This window comes from Myxocyprinus asiaticus, chromosome 27 (assembly GCF_019703515.2).
Source record: "Myxocyprinus asiaticus isolate MX2 ecotype Aquarium Trade chromosome 27, UBuf_Myxa_2, whole genome shotgun sequence".
NCBI classification, from domain to species: Eukaryota; Metazoa; Chordata; class Actinopteri; order Cypriniformes; family Catostomidae; genus Myxocyprinus; species Myxocyprinus asiaticus.
Genome location: NC_059370.1, coordinates 14,355,202 through 14,371,970, shown reverse-complemented (window position 1 = coordinate 14,371,970; position 16,769 = coordinate 14,355,202). Strand labels below are relative to the sequence as shown.

The window sequence follows — 16,769 nt, the reverse complement described above, 5'->3', positions numbered from 1 at the left end:
ACCTGAATTGCTGGTATCTGACTGTGTCCACAAAGCTCACCCACCACAACAGTAGGTCAATAAACATTCAATTACGCAATCATGCTAGGCAGTTCTATCTCAATGTCCACACAGCTGGAATTTTTGCCTTCAGTTCTAAATGTCCATAGTGAAAGATCCAGTGCTTTTTAGTCTAAATATTATGCATATCTGATACTCTTTTCATGGGCAGAGGAAAGAATAATAAATCATCCCGAGCGAGGAATCAAAACAGAATAGCTCAATGTGATGCGGATTTCCAAAGTAATTAGCATTGCAACTGGCCAGACAGAAGTCTCCTCTTGTTAAAGAATGGCTAATGAAATTGGAAAGATCAATACCTTGTGACGGAATCGGACGAGAGGTCGATAGGCCAGCGGAGTAAATCCTTCCTTGCCAGGACGTGCCTGCACAATCAGAGCTGACCCCAAGAGCAGGACAGCTGCCCACCATCTCCTTGAGTCTCTCATGAGTACCCCCCTGTAATAAAATAAAGACATTCAAATAAACAACAAGCAGCATTTAAGTTAAGCAGAGCATTTAAGTCTCTTGCAGCAAACAATACATCAGAGCACAGCTTATAAGAGCAGACAAAGGAGGATGCCAATCTAGCGTAGGTTTAAACTAATGCTATCAATAAAAAAGTCCATACTCATTGGCAAGATTTAATCTACTTTAAATCAATTAAGGTATAATGAGCACCATGAGGAAATAAAAATTAAGCTAAGAAAAGGGATCAATATTTTACTGTGATGACTAAGAATGCAATAGATTTCAGTTCAGACAACCACATCAAGGAAACATTTAGATAAGCCCTACTAAGAAACAAGGGTACTATTGCAGCGTTAGCTGCTTTTTCATCCCCTAAGTGACAAAATAACGTGCCTCACACAGAAACAAAATATATACTTGAAAGTACAAAGACATTAAAGTGTAATTTTGCAAGTGCTAGTACTTAGTCATGTGAAATTAGATGTTTAAGATGAACCCTTTAGGTGATAAATGGCCACATTGTAGTGTGCACTAAGCACTGTTTGTGTTTTTTCTCTTCTTGACAGAGACCATCTATTCAAATAATTGACAGTTTTTTTTTTTCTCCTGTCTTTGTTCCTATTTTTATTTTTTTCCCTTTTTATTATGTTTTAAAATGTTTTTTAAATTATTATTTGTATAAACTATATTATGTTCAGAAGTAATGTGGTCTGAAGTAATTACATTCTTTTGCAACACAGATATTCTTTTGTGTGTTTTATACCAACATACAGGGACACTTATGAGAAGCATGAACATCTGCAGCTCAGGTTAATACAGGCAATCTACTAAAATAACAGACAATTCTGCTCGAAATGTTACATTTGTGCTTAGAATAAATTTCAGCTGCATCTGGGAGAAATAGTGCGCTGTTTTTCATGATTTCTTTGTCTTTTCTGACTTTGTTGCGGTTTATTATCATGCAGTAACACACTGACATAGTGGTTGATGTATGTGGTAATGAAATCCGAGACCCTCCCCTCCAAATCCAATCACAAGTGGTCACAGGAGACGATTTAAAAGACCAGGTGTACACAGTGATGCGTTTCACCTGACCATATGTGATCGGATCACCTGAGACCTTGAAGAGGAATGCACACAACACATGCACACGTTGGATAAGCCAGTAAAAATGCCAATGTTAACATGCAACTCGAAATCGGGGTAAAATTGGGGTTTATTCTTAATTTGTTTATGGCCTTACACCGATAAAGGAAAGCCGTTTAATGCATTGACATGACCACACACGTTGTTGGCTTACAAAGCATAATCGGTGTAAAAACATGCATGTAAACATGTTTAGTAGTTTAGCTATTTTCACAACACTATAGCTTTTCCAGTAACTAGCTACATTTTCCAGTAAGCAGCACTCTAGAGTCACAAAATGCAAATGTTTTTGTCACACTGTATTGTGCAGACAGGAAACTGAGACAGTAATCAACACACTCATCTAACACACTCATCCTTTTAGAGTCTCTCTCTCTCTAGCTTTCTTTATCTCTCTCTCTCTGGTGCATTCTGGGGTTTCAGTAAGAGTGGTGGTGGGTAAGAGTGGTGGTGTGGGTAGTGAGGGTTTATTTTTATTTTTTTTAAACGTTCCCAAATTTTTCTTCTTTTCCATCTTCATCTCACATGATCTGGTAATCATTAAAATTTTTGCTTGTGCGATGTGTATGTTAGCCATTGGCTCCTAAACTGAAACATTAAGGAGCCAAATGGCTGTTTTTAGTCGCCAAATCACAGAATTGCTTGATTTAGATTGGGTGTCTACCTTGTTTCTGAACAGCAAAGAAAAGACCACTGATAAACCATTAATCAAAGGTTTAATAAACAGTATATATAGTTGAGAAGATAAGTTTGCATTCTCTTTTGTCTCAAATGTTCAGACCCCTTTCATAATTTATACAAATATAAGAGATAAAATATTTTTTTATTTAGTACTGCTCTTCAGAATCTACATTACAGATATTTACATATAGTATGCATAGTGTGTTGTCTTCTTGAGCATCAATGAATGTTTGCACCTTGTGTAATAGTTGTGTGCAAGTCCCTCAATTGTCCTAAGTGTTAAAAGCTTGATTTTTATATATATATATATATATATATATATATATATACACAGATCAGTCACATTAAAACCACCTGCCTATTATTGTGTAGGTCCTCCTCGTGCTGCCAAAACACCACAAACCCGCATCTCAAAATAGCGTTTTGGGATGCTATTCTTATCACCAAAATTGTACAGAGCTGTTATCTGAGTTACCATAGAATTTGTCAGTTCGAACCATAACTCAAATAAATTCTAGAGACTGTTGTGCGTGAAAATCCCAGGAGATCAACAGTTACAAAAATACTCAAACCAGCCCATCTGGCACCAACAATCATGCCACGATCCACTGAGATCACATTTTTCCCAATTCTGATGGTTGATGTGAACATTAACTGAAGCTCCTGACCCATATCTGCATGATTTTATGCACTGCACTGTTGCCACACAATTGGCTGATTAGATAATCACATGGATGATTGTTGGTGCCATATGGGCTAGTTTGAGTATTTCTGTAACAGCTGAGTTCCTGGGATTTTCACACACAACTGTCTCTAGAATTTATTCTGAATGGTGCCAAAAAAAAAAAAAATAAAAACATCCAGTGAGCAGCAGTTCTGTGGATGGAAATGCCTTGATGAGTGAGGTCAACAGAGAAAGTCCAGACTGGATCGAACTGACAAAGTCAACGGTAACTCAGATAACCGCTCTGTACAATTGTGTTGAGAAGTATAGCATCTCAGAATGCTATAATGAGATGCGGGTTGACGCTGTTTTGGAGGCACGAGGGGGACCTACATAATATTAGGCAGGTGGTTTTAATGTTGTGGCTGATCGGTGTGTATGCATGTATGAATATATACATTGTTTTAAAATATTGCCTTAGTCTTTCTTTACTGTTACCAGATGGCCCAGACACAGAGACTACAAGAGTGCAAATTGAATGAAATCCCAGATGCAGTTTATTGTGCTATCCCAATCAATAATTACCAGAAAATAAAAAAAAGGGGGGTACACAATACGGGACTTTTAATTATCAAGAAGCCACAAATACACATGGGACTCTTATTTTGAAATGTCTGCACTCCCAGTTGTGAGCTCACTGGTGGCTAATTCACTGAGAAAGTGAATCTGATTCAAACTGCTAACCTGAGCTCCTGAGTTCAAACCCTCAGTTCTTTTCGGATGATTCATGAAAAAGATCCGATTCAAAAGAGTCATTTGTTCATGACTCTCTCGGGTGAAAAGCACACTAGTGCACGATCTAAAGATGAATTCAATAACTCGCAAGATATCTGACGAAACCCCACATGAACGCACACAACCTAACTGTCGCCAATGGCGACTAGATTTTAAATTATTGTCGCAATCGATTATTTTTATCGCGTTTGCGACCATTTTAGTCGCAATCTGGAGCCCTGGTTAGCCGGATGATTGAAAGCGGCATGGATATAGATGGTGTGTTTTGTCAGATTTATGCTCCCTCAATGAAAATTACGATATCTAACATGCCGCCTTTCATTCCGAACGAAGCTTAAGAATGGGAATTAACTCGATTCGGTAAGTTTGCAAGCGCCTTACAAATTATTTCTCTTGGCTGCAAAAACCCATCTCTGAAACATGTCATGTCTTTTAGAAGGCAAGTTTTCATGTTTTTAGAGTCCCCTGAAAATTCTCTAGATGTTTCTTTTCATGTGAAACATGAGGACAGAACATATATGGTTTATGCAACTACCGGCAAGTTGAGATGATTTGAGTGTGGGGATATTGATCACAAACAGCTGGTTCGTCCTCATAGGGGGTCTGTTGCGGAAAATGTTTCGGTACAATCAGAGGATGTTGTAGACAACGTTGCAGTGAATTCCACTGCTGTAGTTCAAGCGGAAAATGCTCAGACTTCTAATGACTCTGACCTGAAAATGCAGGCATCATTACCGGTGTTTGAAAGCTTTCCGAGTACAAGCAGTGATGTTGCGAGTAGTGGCATTGAAAATTAGGTTTCTAATGTGAACAGTCCAATTGTTGATGAGGAAAAGGGAGATGAAGTAGCTTGCAATGATGGTGCTGAGCAGCCTGGTGATAAAATTAAACCTACAGATGACATAAGTGGAGGCTTGTGTTCTTGCTTGAAAAGAGTGGAAGAAAGGATGGATGAAACTTTGTCTGATGAATTTGAGTCTGTAGATGAGGAAGACTTGGATGGTAGTTCGCAGGAAGTGTCTTTGCATATTGATCCACTGGGTTCCAAAAAATATGAAAGAATATTTTCCTGATCTAGATAAATTTGAGAGGTCTGTCTTACTTGGACTCAAGATGGCACCGAGTATGGCTGCTGCGTTGCAAGCTGCGTTCAGTCTCTGGATAACAAGCTCTGCGAGCTGAAAGCATGGATCTCTTTCCAACGAGAGACGAGGGACTGTTGCATTATCTGCCTTACGGAAACTTGGATGTCTGCGGAGATTCCAGACTCAGCCATTGAACCCGCGGGGTTCTCCGTGCACCGAGCAGACAGAGCGAAAGACCTCTCAGGTAAAAGCAGAGGTGGTGGTGTATATTTTATGATCAACAAATCCTGGTGTGATCAGAGGAACGTACATTCTATCAAGTCTTTCTGCTCTCCTGATCTGGAATTTCTCATGCTTCTGTGTCGACCATTCTGGCTACCGAGGGAATTCACAGCGGTCATTATCACAGCTGTGTACATCCCGCCACAAGCCAACACAGACCGGGCACTCAAGGAACTGTATGGGATTATAAGCAAGCAGGAAACCGCGCACCCTGAGGCCGCGTTCATTGTGACCGGGGACTTTAATAAAGCCAGTTTCAAATCAGTCGCACCAAAATACCACCAGCACATTAGTTTCAACACACAAGGGGACCGGGTTTTGGACCATTGTTACTCTCCCTTCAGGGATGGCTACAAATCCCTCCCCTGCCCACCATTTGGAAAATCGGACCACTCTTCCATTCTGCTTCTGCCCGCTTACAGGCAGAAACTGAAACAGGAAGCACTCACTCTCAGAACGATCCAGTGCTGGTCAGACCAATCAGACTCTATGCTACAGGACTGTTTTGATCACACGGACTGGGAGATGTTCCAGTCCGCCTCTGATGACGACATCGAGCTTTACGCTGATAACATAATGTGTTTCATCAGAAAGTGCATAGAGGACATCATTCCAACCAGAAGCCATGGATTAATAGCAACGTTCGCGCGGCACTTAATGTGCAGACCTCCGCTTTTAATTCCGGGAACGCAGAGGAGCATAAACAAGCCCTCCAAAAAATCAGAACAGCAAAACGTCAGTATAGGAACAAGATTGAAGGACAGTTTAACACCACCAACTCTAGAAGCTTGTGGCAGGGAATTAACATCATCACGGACTTTTAAAGGGAATAAAAACTCCGCCATGAACACCGCTGCCTCTCTCCCAGATGAGCTAAATACTTTTTATGCTCGTTTTGAGGGAAATAACACCGCCCTCGCGGAGAGAGCTCACGCGGCCGAAGCTACAGAGGTTAGTTCACTCTCCGTCTCTGTAGTTGATATTACCTGATCCTTCCGACGAGGCGTCAATATCCGCAAAGCTGCGGGCCCAGACGGCATTTCGGGCCGAATCATTGGAGCGTGCGCGAACCAGCTGGCTGGTGTTTTTACAGATATTTTCAAACTTTCCCTCTCTTTGTCTGTAGTCCCCACATGCTTTAAAACATCCACCATTGTGCCTGTTCCAAAGCAATCAAAAATCACTTGCTTAAATGACTGCCGTCCTGTTGCTCTGACCCCCATCATCAGCAAATGCTTTGAGAGACTAATCAGAGATTACATCTGCTCTGTGCTGCCTCTCTCTCTAGACCCATTGCAGTTTGCTTACCGCAACAACCACTCCACTGATGATGCCATTGCATCTACAATACACACTGCTCTCTCCCACCTGGAAAAAAAAGAACACTTATGTGAGAATGTTGTTTGTAGACTACAGCTCAGCATTCAACACCATAGTGCCCTCCAAGCTTGATGAGAAACTCCGGGCTCTGGGATTAAACAGCTCGCTGTGCAGCTGGATCCTGGACTTCCTGTCAAGCAGACGCCAGGTGGTTAGAATAGGCAGTAACATCTCCTCATCACTGACCCTCAACACTGGTGCCCCACAGGGCTGTGTTCTCAGCCCACTCTTGTATTCTTTGTACACACATGACTGTGTGGCAACATATAGTTCCAATGCCATCATTAAGTTTGCTGATGACACGACGGTGGTAGGTCTGATCACTGACAATGATGAAACAGCCTACAGAGAGGAGGTGCACACTCTGACACACTGGAGCACAACCTCTCCCTCAACGTCAGTAAGACAAAGGAGCTTGTGGTGGACTTCAGAAGAAAAGACAGAGAACACAGTCCCATCACCATCAATGGAGCACCAGTGGAGAGAGTCAGCAGCTTCAAGTTCCTGGGTGTCCACATCACTGAGGAACTCACATGGTCCAGCCACACTGAAGTCATTGTGAAGAAGGCTCATCAGTGCCTCTTCTTCCTGAGACGGCTGAGGAAGTTTGGAATGAACCACCACATTCTCACACGGTTCTACACCTGCACTGTAGAGAGCATCCTGACTGGCTGCATCTCCGCCTGGTATGGCAATAGCCAACCGCAAAGCACTGCAAAGGATGGTGCGAACTGCCAGACACATCATCGGAGGTGAGCTTCCCTCCCTCCATAACATATATACCAGGCGGTGTGTGAAAAAAGCTTGGAGGATCATCAGAGTCTCCAGCCACCCAAGCCATGGGCTGTTCTCACTGCTACCATCAGGCAGGCGGTATCGCAGCATCAGGACCCGCACCAGCCGAATCCATGATAGCTTCTTCCCCCAAGCAATCAGACTTTTGAACTCTTGATCTCCCACGATCAAAATACATCAGCACTGCACTTTATTACTCTTATATCACACACTGGACTGTCATAAATTATATTATTATTGTATTATATTCTCTCTTAACAACTTACTATCAACCGACAGCCTGAATGTCAATACAGTACAATACAACCTACTGTACATTCTATATATACTATATATATATATATATTTTTTTATTGAATAATGTGTATCTATATTGTTTGTATTGTACAGTACAGTGTATGTTATTATTTGTATATTGTGTTGTGTGTGTGGTTATGTGTATATTAGACTTTAAATTGTTGTGTTAATTTGATGTTATTGCAAATTGGTATGTGTCTCATCACTGTCATGACTGCTATGTTGATCAGAACTGCACCCAAGAATTTCATACACCATTGCACTTGTGTATATGGCTGTGTGACAATAAAAGTGATTTGATTTGATTTTATACCTTCAAAGGACTGTGGACATGAATGAGTTAAGTGAAAAGAAGCATTTTTGTTTGAAAAAACGCATTACGGCCATCAGAAATTATAGAAAAGTGGCAATAAAGAAGAGGAAAAGAGCTTGTAACTTACCAGTCATGTTCATGTGGTGTCTCCTCTTTCTGCTGTTATTTTTCTTTCCTATCTTAAGTCTATAGTATATGGAGAGCTTAAGATTAGGTTCACTTAATATTAATGGTGAGAGGGATAGTTTTAAGTGGCCTCTGTCACTTAAGACAATTCAGCAGAAAAAAATAACAAATTATTTTCCTTCAAGAGGCTCATAGCGATGTGCTAAACCCTCTGGGGTTGACAGACGCGCCGGCGTGTCCTGCTGGATTTTTTCTGCATAACAGCGGAAACAACTTAAAATACTCCGTCATTTTTGGGCATACAGATAAGTTTAAGACATCATTAGAAACTATAAAGGGTCTACTTTTATTTGTGTACACTCACAATAACAACAAAACCTTGAGCTTTTGTAAAATAAAGAAAATAAACAGGGTGCGCTTTCAGCCATCTCAGTCTCCGCGAGCATCTTTCTGAAACACGTCACAAAAATGAACTGGAACTCCGCGAATACTTATCAGACAAACATAAAACATATGCCTAAAGAAAGCTTAAAATGTCTACTTTTAAATAAAACAATTCAAATTTAAAACAAACATTCTCCTGCAATGTAATCTGTATGAAACTAAAGAGATGTACAGTTTCTCATGGTTCAGATAATTATCGTTAATGAGATCACACCCACCAGCAGAGTGCGCTATTCATACGGTAATGTGCTGAGGTGATGGTAAACGCCCCCAACAATGCCTTAAAAAAACATCAAGTTCATCATCAGATTCATTCACTTTCCTGCACGTTTGGAAGATGGCACACTACACAGGTGAAGAAGCTCTACAGATGGTCATGGATAGTGACGAAGGGTTCACATTTTCCTCAGTAGAAGAGCGGGACTCCGATGAATGTTTACATTTTGAAGAGCGACTTGATCCAGCCGAGGATACAATTTCGGATGAGTAAGTCATTTAGTTTTACTTACATTAGTTGACATGCTATTTTATATAAACATGGACTTATTTTACTAGCTGGACTATTTCCAGACTTGCCAGCCAGGATTCAGAGTATTGAAATTTGAAATATGTCCTAATAGGCAAGTTTTAGTTGCATTTAAATGTTGTTTTGGCTAAAGCAGGTATTTAAATTGTATGCTGTATGATATAAATATGATATGTAATATGATATAAAAATAATACGAATGTTTAGATTATATTTTAACTAGTGTTTATGCTGCCTCATTATCATCAACGAAGCTTGTGCTTGCAAATATCTGTTCGGGTGTAAATGTGTAAAATGTGCTGTAAATATGCCCATATTAGAAAATCAGCATATTAGAATGATTTCTGAAGGATCATGTGACACTGCAGACTGCAGTAATGATGCTGAAAATTCAGCTTTGATCACAGGAATAAACTGCATTTTACAATATATTCAAATAGAAAAGTTATTTTAAATTGTAAAAATATTTCACAATGTCACTGTTTTTGCTGTATTTTGGATCAAATAAATGCAGCTTTGGTGAGCAGAAGAGACTTCTTTTAAAAACATTAAAAAATCTTACAGATCTATAAACTTTTAAATGGTAGTGTAGGTCTAAAGTTTTTAAGTAAAGTCTTTATGTAAAGAAAATGTATAGTCAGATAATACATTCAATCATTAAGTCTCCTCACATTCATTCTCTCTCAGGGGAGGGGTCTTTGTCTCAGTGTGAATCACATCAACATTCATGATCATTCACGCCTCCTCGCATATGGCCGTTCTAACACTAAAAGTGTATTACAAAAGTTAAATGACTATATTGTTTTGTATGAATGAGTGATCAGGATGGTTTCACATCATTTTTGTAGCAAAAACTCTAGGCTACAAAATCCAGTTCTCAAAAGTCTTGTGAACAAATGTTTAGTATGTGTTATACGGCCTTATTTCAGTGACTTACAATTTTTGTTTTTTCAAAAACCACGCATAAACGTTATTTTCTCAAAAATACAAACATGTACATACATGTTGTTCACATATTATTGTAGCCCAGTTTGTGCTGAATACAGTGTTATCAGACTTTAGCCATTAATGTGTTTTTAAGCAACTGAAAAAAGCACAAATGTCAACTTTTTCCAGGGCCCAAAACACCCTCAGACCCCAGAGGGTTAATGAAACTGAATGGGGCTTATAGTGGGAGGGACCACAAGTTCTCAGTCATGGTACAAACTTGAAGAGTGGAGTGCTGTTCTGTTTTCCCCCAATTTAGGAGTTAATATTTTAGAAACAGAGGAATAAGTTAAGAGACGCCTTCTTTTAGTGAAAGCTGAAATTGAAAGTTTTCTTTATTTCATTAATATTTATGCGCCAAATGTGGGATATGAGCGAGTCACCTTTTTTAACATTCATTGTGAATTATTGAAACAATGCTGTAGTGATGTGTGTGGTGATTGGAGGGGACTGGAACTGTACTGAAAATGTTCTCTTAGGTCATACTTATATGGAACCTCATACTCAGTCATCAGTTCTTTTGGCTAAAATAATGAAAGAACAAGAGTTATTGGATATATGGAGGACTAAATATCCTACAGACAGGAAGTGTACTTGGATTAAAATACTTGATAACAGGGTGAGTGCTGCCCATTAAGACAGATTTTTTATTTCAAAGGCTTTTAACAACTGGTTTATGGAGTGTTCCATTTGTCCAGTGGGGTATTCTGATCATCATTTGGTGTCGCCGTTGATAAGCATGTCACATTTTCCAAGAAAGTCACCATACTGGCATTTCAATGTGAAATTACTTCAAGACACTGCTTTTTGTGAACAATTTGTTATTTTTTGGGAACACTAGGAGAAAAAAATATTTTGAAAATGTAAGACAATGGTGGGATGTTGGGAAAACCACTATAAAATTGTCTCTCAGACAATCAGAAAAACTGTAGAAACTCTTGAAAGAGATATTAATGTAATAGAAGGCAAACTAGCAAGAGACAATAATGATCCTGCTTTGTTAAATGTTTTACAGCAGTTAAAAAAAGAGCTAAGCTCCTAACTGAATGAGAGTGAAGGGGGCTTTAGTTCAATCTCGTTTCAATTCTCATGCTAAGATGGATGGACCATGAGATGGAGTGCTTTCTTCTTTAATTTGGAGAGATCAGTGGCACACATGGCCATTGCCTTTCTGTGTGTGGACCTGAAGCCCGTTCTCAAGGTATGTCCTCTAATGATCCTTCTTTGTATATCTTAGAGGAAATAAACAGTTTTCTGGATGATTTGTTTGGCAAACAAGTTAATATCAAGGACTTTTTCATGATGTTTAAAAACTTGAGAGGTCGGTAACTGATTTGTTGAGTGAAAAGAAACACTTTCGTTAAAAAAAACATTTTACAGCTATTCGAAAATGTAGAAAAGTGGACAAAAAGAAAAGTTAAAAGCTTTTTTATGAGTGATCAGCCATGCATCACATGGTGTTTCTTTCATTACTGCTGCTCTTTTCTGTTTTCTCTTTACCCCTCTTAAACCTATACATGGAAATTTTGAGGGTGGGTTCACTCAATATCAGTGGTGGGAGGGATAGATATAAATGGGCATTAGTGTCTGAAATAATGCAGCAAAAAAGTTTACATGTCATTTTATTGCAAGAAACCCATAGTAATGTAGATAATAAAGTTGAGTGGGGAATGTGGTGGAAGGGTCCATATATACTTAGCCATGGCACAAATTTGGGCGCATTTCTTTTTTCTTTAGATAAAAGCGTTTGTATTGTGAAAACGGAAGAACTTGTAAAAGGCCATCTTGTTCTTGTTAAAACTATTATTGAAGGGATTATATTTTATTTAATAAATGTTTATGCACCAAATGTTGGGCATGAACAGATACATGTCTTTAGGATATTAAGTAATGTTCTAAAACAGGATTTTTGTGATGGAAATATAATTATTGGTGGAGATTGGAACTGCACAGTAGTTTTTACTGTTGATCGTACTAATGAAGAGCCTCATATGCTTTCTTCCAATTATCTGTCAAGATTAGTAAGAGAGGCTGAACTTTTGGATATGTGGAGAGTTAATTATCCATTAATGAGACAATACACTTGGGTTAAAATATCTGATAACAGAGTTAGCGCTGCCCAACTAGGTAGAACCTATGTTTCAAATAATTTTAATAATAGGGTTTAGATTGTATATTTCTCCTGTGGGTTTTTCTGATCATCGTGTGGTTTTCATTTCAGCATATATGGCACTGTTACCATGAAAATCTTCTTACTGGCATTTTAATGCTAAATTGCTGCAAGATAATTCTTTTTTTTATTATTATTATTTTTATTTTTTTTTGTGAACAATTTGGCTTTTTGGAGTCATTGGAAGACAAAAAAGACTGACTTTAAAAATCTAAAACAATGGTGGGAAATTTGAAAAACTCAGATAAAATATGCTGTCAATGGTATGCAGTATATTCTACCACTAGTGCAAAAGAAACTATTCAAGCCCTTGAAAGAGACATAGAATCTATAGAGATATATATGCTTAGAAGACATTATTCTGTTTTGCTTAAAAACAGTTGGGTTCTTTTTTGAATGAGAGGGTGAAAGCAGCCCTGGTGAGATATTGGTTTACATCAATTGCTGATATGGATGCCCCGAGTGCCTATTTTTTTTTTTTATTATTTTTTTTTTTACTTGGAACGTGCAGTTCACAGATGGCATGTTTACGTCTTCCTGATGGGAGGATAACAACTAACATCACAGAGATGTGTCGCAGTGCTATTTATTTTTACTCTCGTCTCTACTCAGCTGATCAACATGATTCTGGTTGTGCTACACAACTTTTTCAGGATCTTCCTCAAATAGACTCTGATTCCAAGACTGCTTTGGACACTCATATTTCATTTCAAGAACTTACTACTGCTGTTGCACAGTTAAAATCTGGTCGCTCTCCTGGTATTGATGGGTGGTCACCTGAATTGTATAAAAATGTTTGGAAGTACATTGGAATGGACCATCATGAAATATTTTGTGAAAGCTATAAGGATGTTTTTTCATGTAAACATGCTATATTATTCCTACTACCTAAAAAGGGAGACTTGGCTTTCTTAAAGAACTGGAGACCTGCTGTATTGCTGACGACAGGTTATAAAATCTAATCTAATTGCCTTGCTAATAGACTCAAAGTATCTACACTTAATAGTTCATAAAGACCAAACTTATTGCATTCCAGACAGATCAGTAATGGATAATCTGTACAGTTATACAGTGCCTTTGAACCATTAATTTTTAATATACTGAGAACTTTAACTGGCTTACTGATACCCACAATGCCTCAAAAGGACTACAATTACTGCTCATGCTGATGATGTCACAGTTTTGTTAATGACAAGAATGATATAAAAGCTCTATCCAAAATTCTTGATCTGTATGAGAGGGCATCATCAGCTAAATTATACTGGGATAAGACTGAGGGTTTCTGGGCAGGTCAGGGGAATTTGGAAAACCTTCCACAGTTGCCAGGTAACCTAAATTGGAGTAGAAGGGGATTAAAAATATTAGGTGTATATCTAGGATCCAATGAGTTCCAAAAACAAAACTGGGAGGGAGTTTTGGAAAGCGTTTGCACCCGATTGTCTAGATGGAATTGGCTGCTACCCCAATTGACCTACAGGGGAGAGTCTTATGGGGCTTTCCACTGCACGGTACGGCTTGACTCTTCGCTTTTTGGGGGTTTTCCACTGTGGATAGTATCTGGTATCTGGTACTTTTTTTAGTACCACCTCGGACGAGGTTCCAAACGAGCTGAGACGATACTAAATGTGATGTCAAAACCCTGCAGATCACTGATTGGTCAAAGAAAATTGTCACTACCAGCATCATTGCTATAAGCTAGATGGCAGGTTAGCTTACCCTCATGCATCGTCTTTGAGCTAACACAGTGATGTCCTCGTCTGCGCTTTGGTGTATGATTTCCCAAACGCTCCTGTTTTTTTTTTAAGCGGTATTTTGTCTTGCTGCCGTCAGACTCTTTTGAAACAAAGTTTGTCGTATTGCTGTGAGAAACAGCCACATGCTGAGAATCAAGAACACCATTCCTTCGATATCCTCCATTGCTTCTTTGTTGTGTGTTTGTGTCACATTTAAGATGTCATGGCAGTAGAGGCGGCGCAACTGACGATCAGCCTATAATCCCACCCACATTGAGGCTGCACTAAACTGCAGTGGAAAAGCAAGCTCAGAAAAGTAAAGCAAGCAGAGTCGAGTCGAACCGTAACGTGCAGTGGAAAAGTGCCATTAGTTGCCAATAATTTGGTAGCTTCTGCTTTGTGGCACAGATTTATTGTGTTAAGCCACCTGCTGGACTAGTTATGGTCAGCACAGCACAGTCTCGTTCCCTCCATCAGGGAACGGAGGTTACACCAGTAACCATGACGTTCCCTATCTGTCACTCACTCGACGTTGGTGTTGATGTAGTGACACCAGGGGTCCCTATACAAAACGGCACAAGGTTGAACTGTGTTACGTGAACTGGCGGTGTGTTGTGGGCAGACTTGCTGTGTGCCTCATAGCCAGCACACCAGGTCGACACGTAACCTCCCCCAAAACAGTTATGAGTGTTGAACGGCCCTTTTTGGGGACAAGTCGACTACCCAAAGATAGAGACAGGCTTAACCCAGTCATGGCCTCTTTTCCCCTTCTCTTTTTCCACTCCCTAAAAAAGAAGGGGGATTATCCGACTGGGCCGCCAGGTCTAGTTGGGGGTGTCCCTCCCAAGGGGAGGACACCGTGGAGACCACACCTCGCCCCAAGAAAGGGGGGGATATTTAAGTGGAAGAATATGTCACATGGTCTTTCCAACCATTTGGAGAGCCTACAAGGTAGATCCTGCCCAGTGGGGGAGGAGTTACTACAAACATGGAGACTGGGGCAGAGGGGCTCTGCCCAAGGAAGATGCAGTTTGCCAGCAGGGAAACGAATTAGCGGAAGATATAGATCGCATGGGGTTAGCCTTACAGGGAACCGCCACATGCGGAGCACCTACCCCAGAACTGGGCTCTTAGCGCGTGTACTGGGCCAGCAGCAAGTCTCTCCGAAAACTCGACTGCCACAGGGCTCGGAGGAAGTCAACCAGGGAACAAATTTTGTGAACACTACTGGGAATTAACGGCGCAAGTCTTCAGCTCAAAAGGAGGTGGAAGGCTATATGTGCAAGCGATACACCCGGCCAGCTATCCCAGGCTTATCCGCTTGTGTTGCGTGCCACTACCTGGGATGAAACCGGTTCCACCTGGAGGTTGTAGAACCTTGCAAAGGTGTTGGGTGTTGCCCAGCCTGCTGCTCTGCAAATGTCTGTTAGAGAGGCACCTCTGGCCAAGGCCCAAGAAGCCACTACACCACGGGTAGAATGGGCTCGTAGCCCTACCGGGGGTGGCATGTTTTGGGCGAGATATGCCATAGTTATGGCGTCAACGAGCCAGTGGGTGATCCTCTGCTTGGAGACAGTGCTTCCTTTCCGTTGTGCACCAAAGCAGACAAAGAGCTGCTCAGAGACTCTAAAGCTCTGCGTGCGATCCAAATAGATGTGTAAAGCGTGCACCGGACACAGCAACGACAGGGCTGGGTCTGCCTCCTCCTGGGGCAGCGCTTGCAGGTTCACCACCTGGTCCCTAAAAGGGGTGGTGGGAACCTTGGGCACATAGCCCGGTCAGGGTCTCGGGATCACGTGAGAATAACCCGGACCGAACTCAAGGCACATTTCGCTGACAGAGAATGCTTGCAGGTCACCTACCCTCTTGATGGAAGTGAGCGCAGTCAGGAGGGCAGTCTTCAAGGAGAGTGCCTTAAGCTCGGCTGACTGCAAAGGCTCAAAGGGGGCTCTCTGTAGACCCTGAAGAACTACGGAGAGATCCCATGAGGGAACGAGGTGCGGTCTGGAGGGATTCAGCCTCCTGGCGCCTCTTAGGAACCTGATGATCAGGTCGTGCTTCCCTAAGGACTTACCGTCAACTGCGTCGTGGTGTGCTGCTATGGCAGCAATGTACACCTTCAAGGTGGAAGGGGACAGCCTCCCTTCCAGCCTCTCCTGCAGGAAGGAAAGCACTGATCCGACTGCACATCTCTGGGGGTCTTCGTGTCGAGAAGAACACCACTTAGCAAATAGACGCCACTTAAAGGCATACAGGCGCCTTGTAGAGGGGGCCCTAGCCTGAGTGATCGTGTCTACCACCACGGGTGGTAGACCACTTAGGTCTTCCACATCCCATCCAGGGACCAGACATGGAGATTCCAGAGGTCTGGGCGCGGGTGCCAGAGGGTGCCCCGTCCCTGAGAAAGAAGGTCCTTCCTCAGGGGATTTCGCCAGGGGGGAGCTGTCGCGAGGAGTGTGAGGTCCGAGAACCACATCTGGGTGGGCCAGTAGGGTGCTACCAGGATGACCTGCTCCTCGTCCTCCCTGACCTTGCACAGAGTCTGTGCAAGCAGGCTCACTGGGGGAAATGCATATTTGCATAGTCCGGGGGGCCAGCTGTGTGCCAGCGTGTCTATGCTGAGGGGAGCCTCGGTGAGAACGTACCAGAGCGGGCAGTGGGAGGATTCTTGGGAGGCGAACAGGTCCACTTGTGCCCGGCCGAATCAACTCCAAATCAGCTGGACCACCTGAGGGTGGAGTCTCCACTCTCCCCTGAGGGGAAACCTGCCATGACAGCGCATCCGCTGTAGTGTTGAGGTTGCCCGGGATGTGAGTGGCTCGCAGCGACTTGAGG

At 41.5% G+C, this 16,769-nt stretch overlaps 1 protein-coding gene across 4 annotated transcripts in view; it reads right to left on the bottom strand.

The window, feature by feature from the left end:
• The window catches only part of LOC127418326 (follistatin-related protein 5-like), a 314,771-nt gene that overhangs the window by 261,893 nt on the left and 36,109 nt on the right, over positions 1-16,769 (bottom strand). For all 4 annotated transcript variants that reach the window (XM_051658892.1, XM_051658895.1, XM_051658893.1 and 1 more), the window contains exon 2: positions 360-498. In XM_051658892.1, the coding sequence (XP_051514852.1) occupies positions 360-488 (129 nt within the window). In that variant the 5' untranslated portion in view covers positions 489-498. The remainder of the gene's footprint in view (positions 1-359; positions 499-16,769) is intronic.